The sequence below is a fragment of the Oryctolagus cuniculus genome, chromosome 10 (genome assembly GCF_051225735.1).
Source record: "Oryctolagus cuniculus isolate XC-2025 breed Fujian yellow rabbit chromosome 10, ASM5122573v1, whole genome shotgun sequence".
Classification (NCBI taxonomy): domain Eukaryota; kingdom Metazoa; phylum Chordata; class Mammalia; order Lagomorpha; family Leporidae; genus Oryctolagus; species Oryctolagus cuniculus.
In genome coordinates, this window is record NC_142876.1 from 29,880,917 (window position 1) to 29,897,717 (window position 16,801).

Genomic DNA, 16,801 nt, shown 5'->3' on the forward strand with positions numbered 1-16,801 from the left:
ACTGATTCTGCCTGCCCAGACACCCCCGGGCCAGCGTGTGCACCCACCCTGCACCCACCCTACCATCAGGAGCCCGCCAGCCTGATGCCCCTCCTGCCCTCAGTTCCCAGGCCATGTGGCCCCTTACAGAGCCACCTTTCTGTCTCCCCTCACACTGTCCACTCCATGGGCAGTAAAAAAAGCCATGCTTCTGGGGACGGTGTGTACTCTGCAGCAGCCAAAGCCCTACCTCACTCTGTGACCTCGGCCCCACTGCCCTTTAGTTTCCTCATCTGTAAAATGGGTATAATACAGCCTTGGCCACACCATGGAGGTGGAGGTGTTTTGACAGGTAAAGGGCTCTGAGCCACTCCGTGGATGGAGGGGTGGGAGCAGCAGCCCCGGGGGACCCACCACAGGTTCACAGACACCTGTTGTGAAGAAGGGGCTCCTCCAGGGGGTGATGACAGAACTGGGTTTGTACACCCCACCCCTACCTCACAGCCCAGAGGTGGGGCTCCCTCCTCTGGTTCTCCCATCTGCACACCCCCTGGGCCACCCCCTCGGCACCCTTCCTGTCTGTTCTTATTTCTTCCTTGGCGAGAGTTTAGGAGGAGGGATGCCCACCTGTGCTGCCTCCTACCCCAAGGCCCTGTGCCTTGTTTGCTCAACCGATTCCAGTGTGGAAGGAGATAGGGCCAGGGGCTGGACAGGGACACAGCCGGGCCCAGAGGACCAGTTCTGTGGCCTCGGGGAAGTCAGGCCACCGCACAAGCCTGTTTCTCGTCAGCACAATGGGCAGAATAATTCCTGCGGGGCGCGGCAAGCGTGTGGAGAGAATCGCGTGTGAACAAGCTCTTCCGAACCTCAGTTCCGGCAGACGTATGACGTCACTAACTCAGGGGACTTCAGCAGGGAGAAAACACGCAGGCCCCCCGATGTGGGGATGCAGAGAAAATCTGCAGCTGGGAAGAGGACCCAGGAGTGCCTGCCTCCCAGGTCTGGTCCCTGCTGCTGCCCTCACTTGTCCTGGGGCGGGAGACGGGGCTGGGCACTGGGGAGAAGGCGGCGCGTGGTCCTGGGGGGTGAGGCTGCATTCCAGAGGTGCGGGGACATCTGGATGGCCATCGCCTTTGGCAGAGGAAGAAAGCTCAGAACGGATTGCACAGCACAGAGAGCCTGAGGGACCTCACGGGGCCGGCTGAGCTCGGGACTGCAGGCTCCCAGCGTGTCCTGGCAGGGCGGCAGAGCAGGTGCGGCAGGCTTCACCCAGTGTGGGCGCTCTGCCTGGGGTGCTCTCGGCAGGCGGGGTGCAGGCCGTCCAGCCTCCAGCCCACACGTCTAGTCCCAGCCTCCGGGGCGGCCAAGGCCCAGGGGCATGCCAGGGCCAAGGGGTGTGGCTGCCCTGCTTGGGGAGACTGCCAAGGGTAGGGTGGGGCACGCCCAGCAGAGACCAGGAACTGGCCAGCTGCTGGGGCCAGGCCTCGCCGCCTTCTCTCTCTGGCTTGGGCCCGCCACCCCGTTGTGGGTGTCACTGCCTGCAGACCACAGGGAGTACAGAGCCACCCTAAGGACCCAGGTAGCTGCTACCCAGCCTCATTCCCAGGGCCAGAATGGAAATTCACAGCCCTTCTCATCCTGAGCTGTGCCCCTCCTGCCCCACCCCCACCTTCCCCACAGCCACTCATTCTGCAGGTGGCCTTAAAGCTGCAGGTTGGGGAGGCACTGGGGACTGGGGGCAGGGGGAATCCGCTGACTGTGGGCAGCCCATGCTGGGATGTGGCAGAGGGGAGCCCCAGACAGGCTGCAGGGAGCAGAGTTCAAGGACATAGACACTGAACTTGAGGATCGCAGCAACAGAATTGTTCCGAAAGTCACAGCACCAAGGCAGCCATGGAGGACAAGAAAGCCACGGGACTGAAGCAGATACCGAGTCTTGCCCCGCTGGTTTCTGGCTGAGTGATTTGGGGCAAGGCACGCAGCGTCTCCTGTCCCCATCAAATAGGGATCATAAGACCGGCTGTCAGGATGAAATGAGCTAATGCGAGTGCCTTAAGAATGAGATGACAGGGCTCTGTTCAGCTGGCAGAGGTCCCCGGGGCAAGGGTTGGGACCATCCCTCCGTTTGTGACTTGGCTTGTGTTGTACAGATGAGACCGAGCTCAGGGCGGGTGAGTGCCAGGTCCCAGAGGCCAACCTTGGTGGAGCCAGGCTGTCTGAGAGCCCCGCCCTCACCCCTGCTCTCCCCCCACCCGCCCCCGCCCGCTGTCTGCCGACTCCAGGCACAGCTTCCGTGTGGGTCCCCTTCAGGGAATCAGGGTAAGCAGATTGTTCGGAGGGTTTCTAGAAGCCCAAAGCCTTCCCGTTTCTGACGATGCAGGGCAAGGTCTTCCTGCCTCCCTGCCCAGGGAAATCCTCTCTCCCGTTCCCAGCTCAGGCGGAGCGGCTGCTGCTGGAAGCCTGCCTTGATGCCCAGCCCACAGGGCTCCTTTGCCGTGGTGTCTACACTCCGTGCTGGAGCCCACCCCTGAGCTGGCTCAAGTGGATCTCAGCTCCCTGGCGCACAGCCTGCTCCTCAAACCCCTAGAGAGAGTCCACCTTCAGGGGCAGGAGTTCCAGCCCCTCTGCCCCTCAGCCAGACTCTGTAGGGAACAGGTGTGGAGAAGGTGAGAAGGGTTCCAGTGTGGGCTCAGACACTTCCTAGCTGTGTGGCCTTGGGGACATCACCTGCCTCTTCACGCCTCGCTTTCTGTCTCAGCATTGCAGGTGCTGATAAAAACATGCACCCTTCAGAATGCTGTTGGCTGAGGAAGGAGTAGAGGGTCGTGACTGGCAGGTGCCAGGTGCTCAATGAATGAATTGATCACCGTCATACATGCTGGCCCCTAAGTACAGAGAGAGGGGAGCACAGGTCCCCGTGGGAGAGGAGGGGCTCCTGTTCACCACTGCATAAACCCAGACCAGAGGCGGGAACCGCTGCCTTTGTCAGATAGGTTGTGTGGGCTGCAGGAGCTTCCACCGAGGACAGAGGCCTGGGGGACGCTGGCTCGGCCTCAGGCCCTCTGCTGTGGTGGCTGCACCTAAGAAGGTCTCAGACCCCCAGCCTTCCTCTAACTGCTCTCCTCCGTTTCTTTGTTTTTTTTTTTTAAGTTTATGTGTTTGTTTTATGTGTTTGAAGGGCAGAGTGACAGGAGAGAGAGATAGAGAGATATGTTCCCTTTGCTGGTTCATTCCCCCAAGTGCCCACAACAGCTGTAGCTGTACCAAGCCAAATCCAGGAACCCAAATGCAGGTCTCCCATGTGGGTGGCAGGGGCCCAAGGACTTGAGCCATCACCTGCTGCCTCCCGGGGTGTGCGTTAGCAGGAAGCTGGATTGGAAGCAGAGGCAGGACTGGGATACAGTTTGGGAGTCCCCAGCAGCAGATGAACCCCCTGTACCACAATGCCCACGGCTGTCTCTCAATCTCTGAGCTCCTCTTTTTTTAAGATTTATTTATTTATTTGAAAGTCAAGGTTATACAGAGAGAGAAGGAGAGGCAGAGAGAGAGGGGGGTCTTCCATCCACTGGTTCACTCCCCCAGTATGCCGCAATGGCCAGAGCTGCACCAATGCAAAGCCAGGGGCCAGAAGCTTCCTCCAGGTTTCCCACGCAGATGTAGGGGTCCAAGGACTTGGGCCATCTTCTACTGCTTTTGCAGGCCATAGCAGAGCTGGATCAGAAGTGGAGCAGCTGGGACTAGAACCAGCGCCCATATGGGATGCCAGCACTGCAGGTGGCAACTTTACCCGCTACACCACAGCACTGGCCCCAATCTGAGCTCCCTCTGTCCACTGTCCTGTCCTCATTATATCTGAACTACGTATTTTTCTGTCCCCTTGCAACCAGAGGTTCATATTTGCATCAAGCCTCTATTAGCTGTTGAGAGTGTTTCTGTTTAGTTTTGTGTGTGTGTGTGTGTGTGTGTGCGTGCACACAGTTTTTCCCCTGCACAAGTTTTTCTTGGAGTTGCCCTAACTTGGGCAATGGGAGGCGAGGGGAGGTGGGGGAGGCATGGCGTCCCCTCAGGCACACTGCTTTCTGCAGGCCCACCAGGGCATGGGAATCTGAAGGTCAGCAGGGAAGCTCCCAGAGGGCGGGGTAGGGGTGCTTCTGCCCAAAGAGACAATGAGACGTCAGATGGCAGCCCACGCCTCCCATCCCTGCCCCCAGGGTTAGTCTCCTGCCTGGAAAAACAGCACCGAGCTACCATGGTTACATCTGTTCCTCCAGGAACGGAACAGCACCCGCCAAGTCACAGGGAGAAGTCGCTGCAGGGCAGAGCAGCCTTCAAGTCCAGGGTCAAGGGGACCTGTTGCCCGCTCCCCATGGCCAGATCCACTGTATGCTTCTAGCTCCTCGGGGTCTCATGTTAGCAGATTTGTCGTGACCAGCCAGTCACAGAACGAGGAAGCAGGAGCCTGCAGGGGGAAAAAGGCCTCCCAACATCATCCAGCTGTGATTTGCCGACCCAGATCCCAAAGAGAGACTGCTTGGGCTGGGCAGGAGACGGCACAGGTGGCACAGGACACCCACCCTCCATTCCCCAGGGGGCTCTCATGCAGCTGGGCACCCACACACACATGCCAGCAGCTTCCAGCTGCTTGATTTAGAAAGGCAGAAGGGGCCTGGGGTTATGGCACAGTGGGTTAAACTGCTGTGTGCAGCGCTGGCATCCCGAATCAGAGTGCCAGTTCAAGTCACGACTGCTCAGCTTCCAATCCAACTCCCTGCTAATGCGAACTGGGAGGCAGCGGATGATGGTCCAAGTGCTTGAGCCCCTGCTGCCCCTGTGGGAGACTCCAGATGGAGTTTCTGGCTCCTGGCTTCAGCCCTGCTCCAGCCCTGGCCGTTGCAGGCATTTGGGGGAGTATCTCTCTCTGTGTATGTCTGTCTGTCTGTCTCTCTCTCTCTCTCTCCCCTCTCTCTCTCACTCTGCCTGCCTTTAAAACACAAGGCAGAGAAATGGGGAGACTTTTCCCGAGAAGCGTTTAAAGCATTATCTTTGAAGGAGCTGGCCGCCGAGGGGCAAGGAGCCGGCTCTGCGGAGAGAACAGCTTCCTGGGGTCTGCCCGGCTCTGGCTTTGTTCTCAGCAGGGCAAGGGGAGAGGCACTTGCCAGCAGGCTTTTCAGAGACGGTTCATGGGCATCCGGCCCATCAGGGGGCTCTGGGGGGGAGGGGGGGCGGTCAGAGAAATGAGCTGCTTCGTCAGCAGAGCCACGTCCCATCGCCAAAACACGGCCGAGGTCTCCTGGTTCTGTTGGATGGAGGGTCTTACCTGCCACCCAATGGGATGCCACCCTGCTGCCCGTCACACACCTGTGCTGTCACCTGTCGCTGCCTGACAGAGAACTCTCAAACTAGCGGCTGACAGCAGGAGCAAACTCCGACTGTCTCTCGGTTGTCCATGGCCCCAGAATGCATGAGGCTGTAGCGAGGGTGTCAGCCAGGGCAGCTGGGTGCCCAGGTGGAGCTGGGGCTCCAGGACTGGCGAGCAGGTGCTGGCTGCTGGAGGAGGCCTCCGTTCCTCACTGTGCAGACCCCTCCCTGGGGCTGTGCCGTGCAGGCGTCCTCTCGCCTCACAGCCAGCTCCCCCAGGATTGAGCAGCAGGGCTTGGTCCGTTTTCTCTTGCTATCACTAAATACTTGACACGGATAATCGATAAAGAAAGGAGGTTTATTTAGGTCACAGTCCTGGAGACTGGAAGTCCAGGACCAGGCTACTGCACCTGCTTGCTGGGCTGAGGGCCTTGTGCAGCTTCACTTCCTGGTGGAAAGCCGGAGAGCAGGTGGACAGCGTGGAGGAGGTGGCGACAGAGGGGGCTGAGTGCTTCCTGCCAGCCCTCTCTCCTGTGAAGCCTCACCCGGTCTCACAGGGACAGCACGAGTCCCTCTCCCAGGCCCCGTTGCCGACCGCATTAGGCAGGGTCTGTTCTGAGTGGTCCCACTTAGCTGGTCCTGGCTGCTGACAGCTGTCTCACTGTTGTTTTTCCCTGGAGACTCGGATCCTGTCCCCCACCCCTGGCGAGGGCTTCCCTCCTCTCTGACCAGGAAGGGACTTGCATTTATGTTGAATTTAAATTGGTATTTGTAGGTAAAACATCTCATAGGTACATATATATGGGATATTAGCATTTTTAAAATATTTATTTATTTATTTATTTGAAAGTCTGAGTTAGACAGAGGAGGGAGGGAGGGAGGGAGTAAAAGAAAGAGGGAGAGAGAGGGATTTTCCATTTACTGGTTCATTCCCCGGAGAGCTGCAACAGCCGAGTCTGGGCAAAGCCAAAGCCAGGAGCCAGAAGCTTAATCTGGGTCTCTCACGTGGGTGGTAGGGGCTCAAACACTTGGGTCATCTTCCACTGCTTTCCCCGGGCTATTAGCAGGGAGCCAGATCGGATGTGGGGCGGCAGGACTCTAACCAGCATCACAGGCAGTTGCTGTGCCACAATACAAGCCCCCAGGATATCAGTATTTTTAAAAATAAGATCAAGGGGCCAGTGCTGTACCACAGCAGGTAAAGCCACCACCTGCAGTGCTGGCAGCCCATAGGGACGCCAGTTCGAGTCCCGGCTGCGCCACTTCTGATGCGGCTCTCTGCTGTGGCCTGGGAAAGCAGTAGAAGTTGGCCCAAGTCCTTGGGCCCCTGCACTCGTGTGGGAGACCCAGAAGAAGCTCCTGGCTCCTGGCTTTGGATCAGCACAGCTCCAGCTGTTGCTGCCAATTGAGGAGTGAACCAGTGAATGGAAGACCTTTCTCTCTTTCTCTCTCTCTCTCTCTCTCTCTCTGCCTCTCCTCTCTCTGTGTAACTCTGACTTTCAAATAAATAAATAAACCTTTAAAAAAATGATCAAGAATTTCAAGTGAAAGGCAACTTCCTCAAATAATGTGAAGCCAGGAGTAAGGTCAGGAGGCAAAAACATGGCACAGAACCCCCTTTTGCTTCTGAGAACGAACCACAAGATTGGTTTGAGCTTCGTAGTAGCCAGTGCAAAAGATGAGTGAGCCTGTGAAAGTCAGAGGGCAGAGGGTGTGTGGCCCAGCAGAGCATGTCTTGGCAGAAGCGCCACGTGGCCTGTGCAGAAGGCAGATCCCATCCCTGGAGCGCGAGGGCCAGCTGGCCTGCCCGTGGCTTCATCCCGGTTTCCCACGGTGCACACTGACCAAGGAGAATTCGGGGAAGCGTCTGTAAGATTGCTAAATAGCTGCCCCTAGCTGTCCAGCGAGAGACCCAACTCCAAGAGTCTTAGGGGAAAAAGAAGAGAGTCCAGTGGTGAGCGAAAGCCCCAGTGCAGGGGCCAGACTGGGAGCTACAGGCGAGGTGGGAAAGCAAAGCTGTGGTGTGCACCTGCAGCCAGTCCAGAGCCCCAGAGCCGAGTCCCCCATCCCGCAGCCCGCTCGCTCACCCGCGTCCCCCTCTCTGTGTCCCCGCAGGGCTCTGGCTGAGAACATGGCCAGCGGCATTGACGAGCTCATCGGCATTCCCTTCCCCAACCACAGTAGCGAGGTCCTGTGCAGCCTCAACGAGCAGCGGCACGACGGGCTGCTGTGCGACGTGCTGCTGGTGGTGCAGCAGCAGGAGTACCGCACCCACCGCTCCGTCCTGGCCGCCTGCAGCAAGTACTTCAAGAAGCTCTTCACGGCCGGCACCCTAGCCAGCCAGCCCTACGTCTACGAGATCGACTTCGTGCAGCCCGAGGCCCTGGCCGCCATCCTGGAGTTCGCCTACACCTCCACGCTCACCATCACGGCGGCCAACGTCAAGCACGTCCTCAACGCCGCCCGCCTGCTGGAGATCCAGTGCATCGTGAACGTGTGCCTGGAGATCATGGAGCCCGGCGGCGAAGGCGGCGAGGAGGACGACAAGGAGGACGACGAGGACGAGGACGACGAGGACGAGGAGGACGAGGAGGAGGAGGAAGAGGAGGAAGAGGAGGAGGAGGAGGAGGACGATGACGACACGGAGGACTTCGCCGACCAGGAAAACCTGCCTGATCCCCAGGACATCAGCTGCCGCCAGAGCCCCTCCAAGGCGGACCACCTCATGGAGAAGGCGTACTCAGACGCCCCCAGCGACTTCCCCGACGCCTTCCCGGCCGGCAGCCCCGGCCACCTGGGCGTGATCCGGGACTTCTCCATTGAGTCTCTGCTGAGGGAGAACCTGTACCCCAAAGCCAGCATCCCCGACAGGAGACCCTCCCTGTCTCCCTTCGCCCCGGACTTCTTCCCCCACCTCTGGCCAGGCGACTTCGGGGCCTTTGCCCAGCTGCCCGAGCAGCCCATGGAGCCCCTGGACAACGGGCCGCTGGATCTGGTCATCGGGAGCCGGAAGATCAAGGAGGAGGAGAAGGAGGAGCTGCCCCCGCCCCCGCCGCCGCCCTTCCCCCACGATTTCTTCAAGGACGTGTTCCCCGACCTGCCCGCGGGGCCGCTGGGCCCCATCAAGGCGGAGAACGACTACGGTGCCTATCTCAACTTCCTGAGTGCCGCCCATCTGGGGAGCCTCTTCCCGCCCTGGCCGCTGGTGGAGGAGCGCAAGCTGAAGCCCAAGGCCTCGCAGCAGTGCCCCATCTGCCACAAGGTCATCATGGGGGCCGGCAAGCTGCCGCGGCACATGCGGACACACACCGGGGAGAAGCCATACATGTGCAACATCTGTGAGGTCCGCTTTACCAGGTGCGCACCTGCCGCTCCTCCCACCCCCCCCCCCAGGGTGGGCACGGGAGGGATGCAGGGGGTGGGACCGGGGGCGGGGCCAGGGGCGGGGCCAGAGACCCCGATGGATCCCAGACACCGGCCAAGTCCATTGCCAGGAGGGCTGCTAGGCACAGCCTGGTGCAGTGATTCACAACTCCTTTTTTAGGCACTCACATGTTTTCTCCGATACAAAGGTACTTAAAGATTTGCAGAATGTGGAGATGAAAAGTAAGTTTATGTTGGTGTCCGACATTTTTTGAAATCCGTGCTTATGAGGGGGTCTTCCAAAAGCCCACCAATTATTTAAAATTATGAAACAGCCACGCATGGATTTCAAAGATGTCTGCACCGGTATCAGCTTACCCTTTCATTCCATTCCCAGGAACTTTTGGAAGTAGCCTCCTGCAGTATTAGGCGGGAGCCCAAGACAGAGCAGGCCGGAGCGGAGCTGTTCTGGTTGAGAGATGTGGAACAGCCTTGGCCCCTGCTCAGTCAGCCTCCCCGCCCCTTCGCTGCTGCAAGTGCCTGGGACGCAGGCGGAAGTCCCCCCCACCGACCCTGGCACAGAGCAGCCCCTTCATTTCATTCCCACCAGCACCTGCGGCAGCGGCTGCTCCGTAGGCAGCCTGTTCTGCCTGCCCAGGCTGCCCTAAGTGTGAAGGCTCTCCTGCCTTTGTCGCCAGTCCATAAGTGGTGGCACTGAGACCTGAACCCCACTCTACGAGGGGCAGCCACGGCTGTGGCCAGGAGACCACAGAGACCCCTGCGGTCATTTCAGGGTTGGACCGTAAAGAGAGGCCTCTTTTCACGTGCTGCCCGCCGCCTGTCCGTGTAGTGGAGACACGTGGTGCCGGTACAAAGTTTGAAAACCCATATACGTCAGCAGCTCCTGCTGGCTCGTGGCCTCCCCTCCTTCGGCCGGTGTGATAGTGCCTTTCTATGCGCAGCAGCTTCTGTGGGCAGAGCTGGCTGGCGGGATGACACGGGGCAGATCTGTCCACCCACTGGCTTCTGGTGGGCCTCACTGGGGTAAATGACGTGGGCGGTCCCTGGGGTGAGGGATGGAACAAGCGGCTTTGTGCCCGGTGGGGAGTGAGCTTGGCAGTGCCGGCCATGGCTGACCAGACTCAGTACTGCCCCACGCTGCCTCTGTCCTGGGAACACTCACCTGGAGAGACCCCCCCACCACGTACTCTCTTGGGGGCTCCCGTTGCCTCCCATCCCCCTGGAAAGCCTCATTGCCGGGATTTTCCTGTGTGGGCCCGAAGCTGGGCCCTAGAGGCTGCAGTGACAGCTGGCGGCACAGGCCCGGGTATCAAGTTGGACCCTGATTTTCCGGGAGAAAACAAGAGGAGGCCCCTCCAGCCGCTGCAGGGGACAGTGGCGCCGCTGAAACAGCTCTGCAGACCCCTCTGATGGCTTTCAGGAGCAGCGCCCATTGCTCCCAAGGTGGCCTTGGGGCCCTGCTCACAGCTGCTTCTGTCCCCAGTGCTTCTCGGTGACAGTGGAGGGGGCATCAGCGGGAGAAAAAGAGGGACGGACCCCCAGGCCCAGGACACCCCCTTCCTCTGGGCCGTAGCCATGCTGACCTTGGAGCTCTGCTCCTGTTACCCCGAAGGGCAGCCAGAGCCAAACTCCCCGAGATCCCCCTCCCTGTGGGTGACAGCTCTGCCACCCGATGCTGCCGCCACAGGACGGGCCAGAACCCCCAAACAACACTGGGATGACACAGGGGAAGACAGACCAGAGCCCCGGCCAAAGGCCAAATTCAAGAATGGTTCACACATCTTCAGAGCCAGGGCCTCCTCGCAGCCCTGGCAATGGCTTCCAAGACCCAGGCCAGATCCCCAAAGGCCTGCAGCTGAATCTGCTTGGAGCGCCCCCTGCTGTCCCATGCCTGCTCCCTGGGCAGACACCTGGCTAACACTGGGGGCCCCTCTCCTTCAGAGCAGAGCCTCGCTGGTGGCCGTCACAGGTTACACATCCCAGAGTAGGACAGCGAGCCCTCCCTGCACCCCGAGTCCCCAGCCCCTTTCCATCTCCACCCCCACCCCCCCGTGTGGGCCTTGCCCACGCTCAGCCTTCCCTGAGATCCACACGAGGTGTGGCCAGTCCGCGGGCCCGACCTCCCTGGGGAGAGTCTGAACTCGGTCACTGCAGACAGACGGCTCACCCGCCGGACGCTGGAACGTGCTCCAGGGCCTCCCTGTTTGTGCGTGATGCTGAGCTCCAGGGGAGTAACATTCCAGAACCTTCCCTCCCTGCACATTCCTGGTGGTCAGTTAGGTGGCCTCGGGGTCTGCAGTCCCCCTACCCCTCCAGGCCAGATGGGCCCGGGGGCAGTTCCGGCCACCCAGCCGTGCGCCCTGCCCTCTCCTGGTTACCCCTGCGCGCAGGAAGACAGCCATCTGGGCCCAGGGCCTGCCTCCAGCTGCAGCGGCTGCATTCCAGCCCCCAGCCACTCCTCCCACGCTGGCTTCCCACTGGGCTCTGACCCTCGGAAGAGATCAGACCAGCCCTGGGTGCTCCACCCCCACCCCACCCCCACACCCAGCCTCCCCAGGAGCAGAGTAACTCCCGGTTGGTCAGGGAGAGGGGAGAAGGAGGCCTCTCTGGGCTGCCTGCCATAAGGGGCCTTATTTCTTTCTCGCTGGGCTGCGGCTGCCCCCTCATTCCCCTCCCCCACATTCTTATGAATCACTGGCCCTTTGCGTCCCAGCCGTCTCCAGGGTCCTGTTCTATCCCTGAAGACCCCTGAGCCTGTGCCCTGTAGCCAGGGCCCCTTGCAGCCTTTCCACAGAGGCCTGCTCTGTGGCCGAATGTCCCCGCCACCACCCTTCAGCGGCCACTTAGGCCAGGGCTGCCTCACTGACCTGGAATCCCCAGTCCCCCTTGCAAGGCCAAGTCACTCCCCTAAGACTGGACCCAGCTGGGTCCTTCAGCCCCCGAAGCTAAGAGGGGCCTTGACACGCTGCCCTCCACCTCCTCGGACACCATGTCACCTGCTGGAGTTGGCGTCAGTCCTCGGACGCCACCTGCCGTCCCTCTATGGGAAGGTGGAGGGTCTGCCCTTCCCCTGCGTGGTGGCCTCCCATAGTGTCCATGCCCCGTGGGGACATCATTCCTAATTCAGCAACCACAACCCAGGTGCAGGACATGGGGGCTGCCCAGCAGGCCACGCCCACCCGGAGGCCCTGCCGGCAGCTTTGTCCTCTCTGTCTGCAGAGAAGGCACTGGGGCCTCCCACGGTGGCACTGTCCCTTTCTTGCTCTCAGGCACCTCATCGCTGAGTCACTCTGGATTTCAGCCAGTCCCACCTGCTATCCCACCATGGATCCGTTCCAGATAGGACCAGGGCCTCACAGGCTTCAACTAGACGATTGCATCCACCCCACACTGGCCCCTCCCTGCTCTGGTCACCCCGAGGTCACTGAGCGCTGTGTCCCTCAGGTTCTGCCCACACCCGTCCATCTCAGGTCCGCCAGGACCAAGGGCAGGGGTAGCCGGGACCTAGGTGACCAGGACTCTCCTCATCGGGGGTTGCCTGATAATTCTATTCCCAGGAGGTCTGGGAGCTGGGAGCCCCGGGCAACTGCTAGGATGGGCCTTGAAGAGCAGGAAGCGGCGACCCAGGTACAAGGAGGAGCCCTCTGGCAGGGAGGGCCACAGCTGTGCTGGGTGGGCCGTGCTGCCCACTGTGGGCCTGGGCCCTCCCAAGGCCTCTGCTCCTGCCTCTTCTTCCTCCCCGCCATGTGCCTGCTCCTTCAGGGGCTGGGCGCCCTGCCTCCTGCCTCCCCAGGGGCTCCTAGTGAACACGCTGACCAGCCTCCCCTGCAGTAGCCCCCGCTTCCTGGCTGGACTGCCCGCAGCGGCGCCCGTGTCTCATGGGACAAGATGAGGGGAGACTGGCCCTGGGACAGTGTGGAGCCCTGGGCAGGCGGCACAAACCCTGCTGCCTAGGAAACCGCCCTCTGACTTCCCAGTGGATGCAACTTTTAGCCCCCGACGCCATCCCTGCCTCCGGGGCCAGCCCTACGCGGACCACCCCTCCCCGGCCGGCGTCTGTGCTCCACACAAGGCCCGGAGCCTGGATTCTTTCTCCATCTATTTTTTTCTCTCGTCTCCCCACTGCTGGCAGCTCTGGGAACCTTATTAAGATAATGTAATGTCATTAGCCGGGGCAGCAGGTTACCGAGAAGCCCCGGGCGGATGCAGCAGGGCAGCGGTCTGCCCCCCCCCCCGGGGGGGGAGAAGGGGGCCAGGCTGGAGGCTGTGGACCCCAGACCCAGGCCTCACGACCCCTCGCCTCCGTTCAGGAAATGAGCTCATGCGGGTGCGCACGGCTTTCCCGACAGTGAGCTCTCCAAGCTGGAAGAGGGGCTGCACGTGACCTGGTCTCGGTGCCTGAGGCGGGGAAGAGGGAGGAGATGGCAGAGGAGCGCCACAGCCAGCGAGGAGAGCGAGGGGTTTGGAGCTGGGTAAATCGGCCCCCGGCTGGCCCCTCAACAAACGCACAGCGCGCCCCCTGCCGGCCGCACCTATGCGGGGTGTGCGCACCGTGCGAAGCGCGAGGGTGTCTGCAGAGCAGGTCCCGGCAGCATGCCCCCAGGCCCTGGATAAGTGGACACAGGCTCCGCCCCGTACTGCTTTGGAAACGCGATGGAGTGGTTATCAGAGCCCCCCCGCCCCATGTCAGGCCTGGCCGGGCCTCTGATTGGCCCTGTGACCCTGCCCACGTCCTCACCCCACTCCGAGCCTGTTTCGCACATGTAACCCTAGAGGGTAGGAGTAGGTGCTCCCTAAGGTGGCTCCCAGCTTCCTGTTGTCCAAGGACAGGGAAGCCACGAGCGCGTTGCTGTGCCTCCCTCTCCACAAGGCAACCGTGGCCACAGCCACCTCCCACCCTGGCCCACGGAGCTCCCAGGAGGCCGGAGTCTGGGGCCGCTGCTTCCCTGCCCGTGAACTTGCTGCCCGCCATGGCTTCTTGCCTCCCACGCTCCTGACAAGACGGGGACAGGCAGTGGCTCTGCATGCAGGAGGGGAAATAGGAGGGGATAGGAAAGAACACGCACACAGAAGACAAAGGCAGCGCCGGCAAAGGCGACCTCTGAAAAACAGTGCTCGTCTGCCAGGAGCACCTGTGTGGTCCAGACGAGGCCTCGGACGATGCAGATGCGGAGTCCTGCCCGCCAGCGCCGCATCTGCCAGGAGGGTAGTGGGGACACGTGTGAAACCTCTAGGAGGCAGCAGAACCCATGACACATCACCCCCACCCCTCCCTCTGTCCACCAGGCGACCTGCCTTGAGGGGCAGTGTTCAGGCCACATGTATTCAGAAGGATGCTCTGAGTGACAGCACAAGACCTATATGGACAGGGCAAGGTTTGTGGAGGACTGCCCTTGAGTTTGACCTTGAAAGATGGTGGGGAGGGATTGTAGCAGGAGACATTTCAGGCAGACTAGTCTGCAAGAGGGTACTTGGAAGAGGTGGGTGCAGGGAGGAGTGGGGAAGGGACTCGCTGGCATCCGGGCTGGGCCTCCTGCTGGAGCCCGAAGCATGGAGCCTCGGTGGCCAAACAGAAGATGGGCGCAGCAGGTGCAGAAGTGAGGCTTCACGAGCATGCGCGCTGGGATGTGGCCGGCCCTGCACCGGGGCCTGGCAGTACAGCGCGTTCTAGCAGGTGGTCAGGGAGGCAAAGTTGGCAAGAGCTTGGCCTGCAAGGGATGTGGGTGCAGACAGGAGGCTGGCGACTTCGTAAAGCGCTCTGCAAGCAGTGCACGGGCTAAGTCAGCACACCAGCCATCGGACACCCCGACCTTCCTACCCGAAGGGAAGTAACCAAGGGCACGGCTCGTGCCTGTCAGCAGCAGGGCAAGGAGGGAAGAGCTGTCAGAGGGGAGGCCAGCAGCCAGAGCAGCTCCCAGAGAGTGCCTATCCACCCCTGCCCTGGGTGCGGACACTCCACACCCCAGGGTCACAGTGGTGCAGCCCAGCCCCCTGAAGCTCAGGGTCCTGGCCCGGCCCCTGGAGCATGCGCAGCCCTGAGCCCAGCTCCACCAGTGCGCACATCCTGATACCCACGTGAAAAATCGCACTGTGGCCTTAGAAAGCCATTCCCTTTCTGATCCCCGCTTTCGCCATCTGGAAGGCGCGGGAGCTGGGTCGGCTCAGTATTTCCCTGATAACGCAGGGGACAGGGCCTGCCACCTGGGTGTGGACCTGAGGGGGTTCAAGTGTGCCTGCTGAGCTGCAAGGTCCCGAAAAAAAAAAAAAAAGGCGTTTCCAGAACTGGCTTATAATGGGCTTTGCCCACTCTGCCCACCCCTCCCTCCTGCTCTCATGAAAATTGCCAGCAGGGAAAGATGGCTCCTCCCGCAGGCGTCTCCTCTTCCAATGGCTGTGTCTGCACCTTCCCGGGCAGCCCTTACAGGCGCAGGCTGGGGGCCCTCAGAGGGAAAATCCACCCTCGCTCACCCCCAGAACAGCTGCAAACCAACCACGCCCAGGCCTCCGTGCCCCGCGAGGAAGACTGGGTACCTTACAAAGGCAATCAGCTTCCTAAGGCTGAGGGTCTTCTGCCAGGCCCTGCTGACTCCAGTGGCTCACATGAACCCAGCGTCTCCCCGCCAGCTCTGGGCAATGAGGACTGGTGTCCAGCCCTCACGGCAGCTCTGCACAGACAGGTTGAATAATTTCCCTAAAGGTCACCCCGCCACAGTTAGTAGTGGGTCTGTAGCTGGAGCAGGAACCCCCAGGGGAGGACCCACCCCTACCCTATAGCTCCCCTCTGAGTAGCACCTGCCGGGGTCATGGACGCAGCGTGGTCACCTGCCAGCAGGTGCTGGATAAAAGGACCTCATAGGCGCCTTCTCAACACCTCTTCTGCACTTGGGTTGGTTGCCATGGAAATGGAATTTCTTTCCAATGACCTCATGAGGAGTTAGGGATAACGTGTGGGTGTTTAGAGGAGGCCCTTAACATTTGCAGATTTGTCAGCTGCATTGTTCATTGTTCCACAGTGCCGTGGGGTCAATTCTCCTAATTGTGTCTAAGAATGATCAACCACCCAAGGCTTAAGTGGGCTGATGACCCTGCACTGAGCCCTCTGTGGGGTCCTCTCGGCTTCAATAGCCACTGGGATGAATCTCTGAAGATCTAAGGCATGCCGGGTGGGACGGTGTCACGGCATCCCCGCAAGGGTACGGATGGCTCTGTGCACACCACCCTCACGCTTCTCCCCGGGGTCACAGTGCAGAGGTGAGGGCCTGAAGTGTAGTCTCAGCTAGGCCAGCGCCGTCAGGATGAGCTTGGCAGGTGGCCTCCGTGTGCCCACCCACAGAGTAGAGGGTCACCGAAGCCGCGGGTCTCCATGCGCTGTCGCCACCAGCGGCAGCATCAGTGGCCGACAACTCAGCCATGCAGACTGCATGCAGACCCTCCTGGGTCACCCTCAGGGGGAGGGGTCCAGGGCCTTGAGAGCAGGTCCTCACTGTGGTTAGGTGCAAGCTCAAGCTGGAAACCCACCGGCCTCGATGCTCCCCAGGCCCCTCCTGCTGAAAAATCCAATTGCCCTGGTGACTTCCGGGTTCAGTAGTAGCCGGCGTGGGGTGGCACGCACGTGGTGTGCAGCCGGGAGGGGGGCCAGTGGGTTGTGGCGGGGGAGGGTCTGGTGGTGGAGAGACCAGCCTGCCTCTGGCAGTGGCACCCTCTCCCTCCTCCCCATCTATCCACTCTGCTCCCTCCCCCTGCCCCACCTCCCTGGAACACTGCGTCCTCCCTGGTCCTCCTTCCCCACCCCTGCCAGACGCACGCACACGCACACATAGACACACACGCACGCACATGCACTTTTCTCTCCCGTCCCACCCCTGGAGAATCCATTTGAACACGAGAGCCAACAAGAGCTCCCGCGGCCAGGAGGCACCAGGAACCAGCTCCTGCTCAGCTGTGCCGAGGTCTGGTTACATCCGGCCACGTTAGGGAGGCCAGCGGGACTCCACATCTGCTCTGACCTCCAAGCCCAGCCTGGAAAGAGAGCGAGGCTCCACCGCAGCCACGCCTGGGAGGAGGAGGTGGGAGGCTGCGT

General features: G+C 60.9%; 1 protein-coding gene across 3 annotated transcripts in view; it reads left to right on the forward strand.

The window, feature by feature from the left end:
• The window catches only part of ZBTB7C (zinc finger and BTB domain containing 7C), a 310,443-nt gene that overhangs the window by 290,067 nt on the left and 3,575 nt on the right, over positions 1-16,801 (forward strand). For all 3 annotated transcript variants that reach the window (XM_051851243.3, XM_051851242.3, XM_089305132.1), the window contains one exon: positions 7,453-8,694. In XM_051851243.3, coding sequence (XP_051707203.1) covers positions 7,469-8,694 — 1,226 coding nt within the window. In that variant the 5' untranslated portion in view covers positions 7,453-7,468. The remainder of the gene's footprint in view (positions 1-7,452; positions 8,695-16,801) is intronic.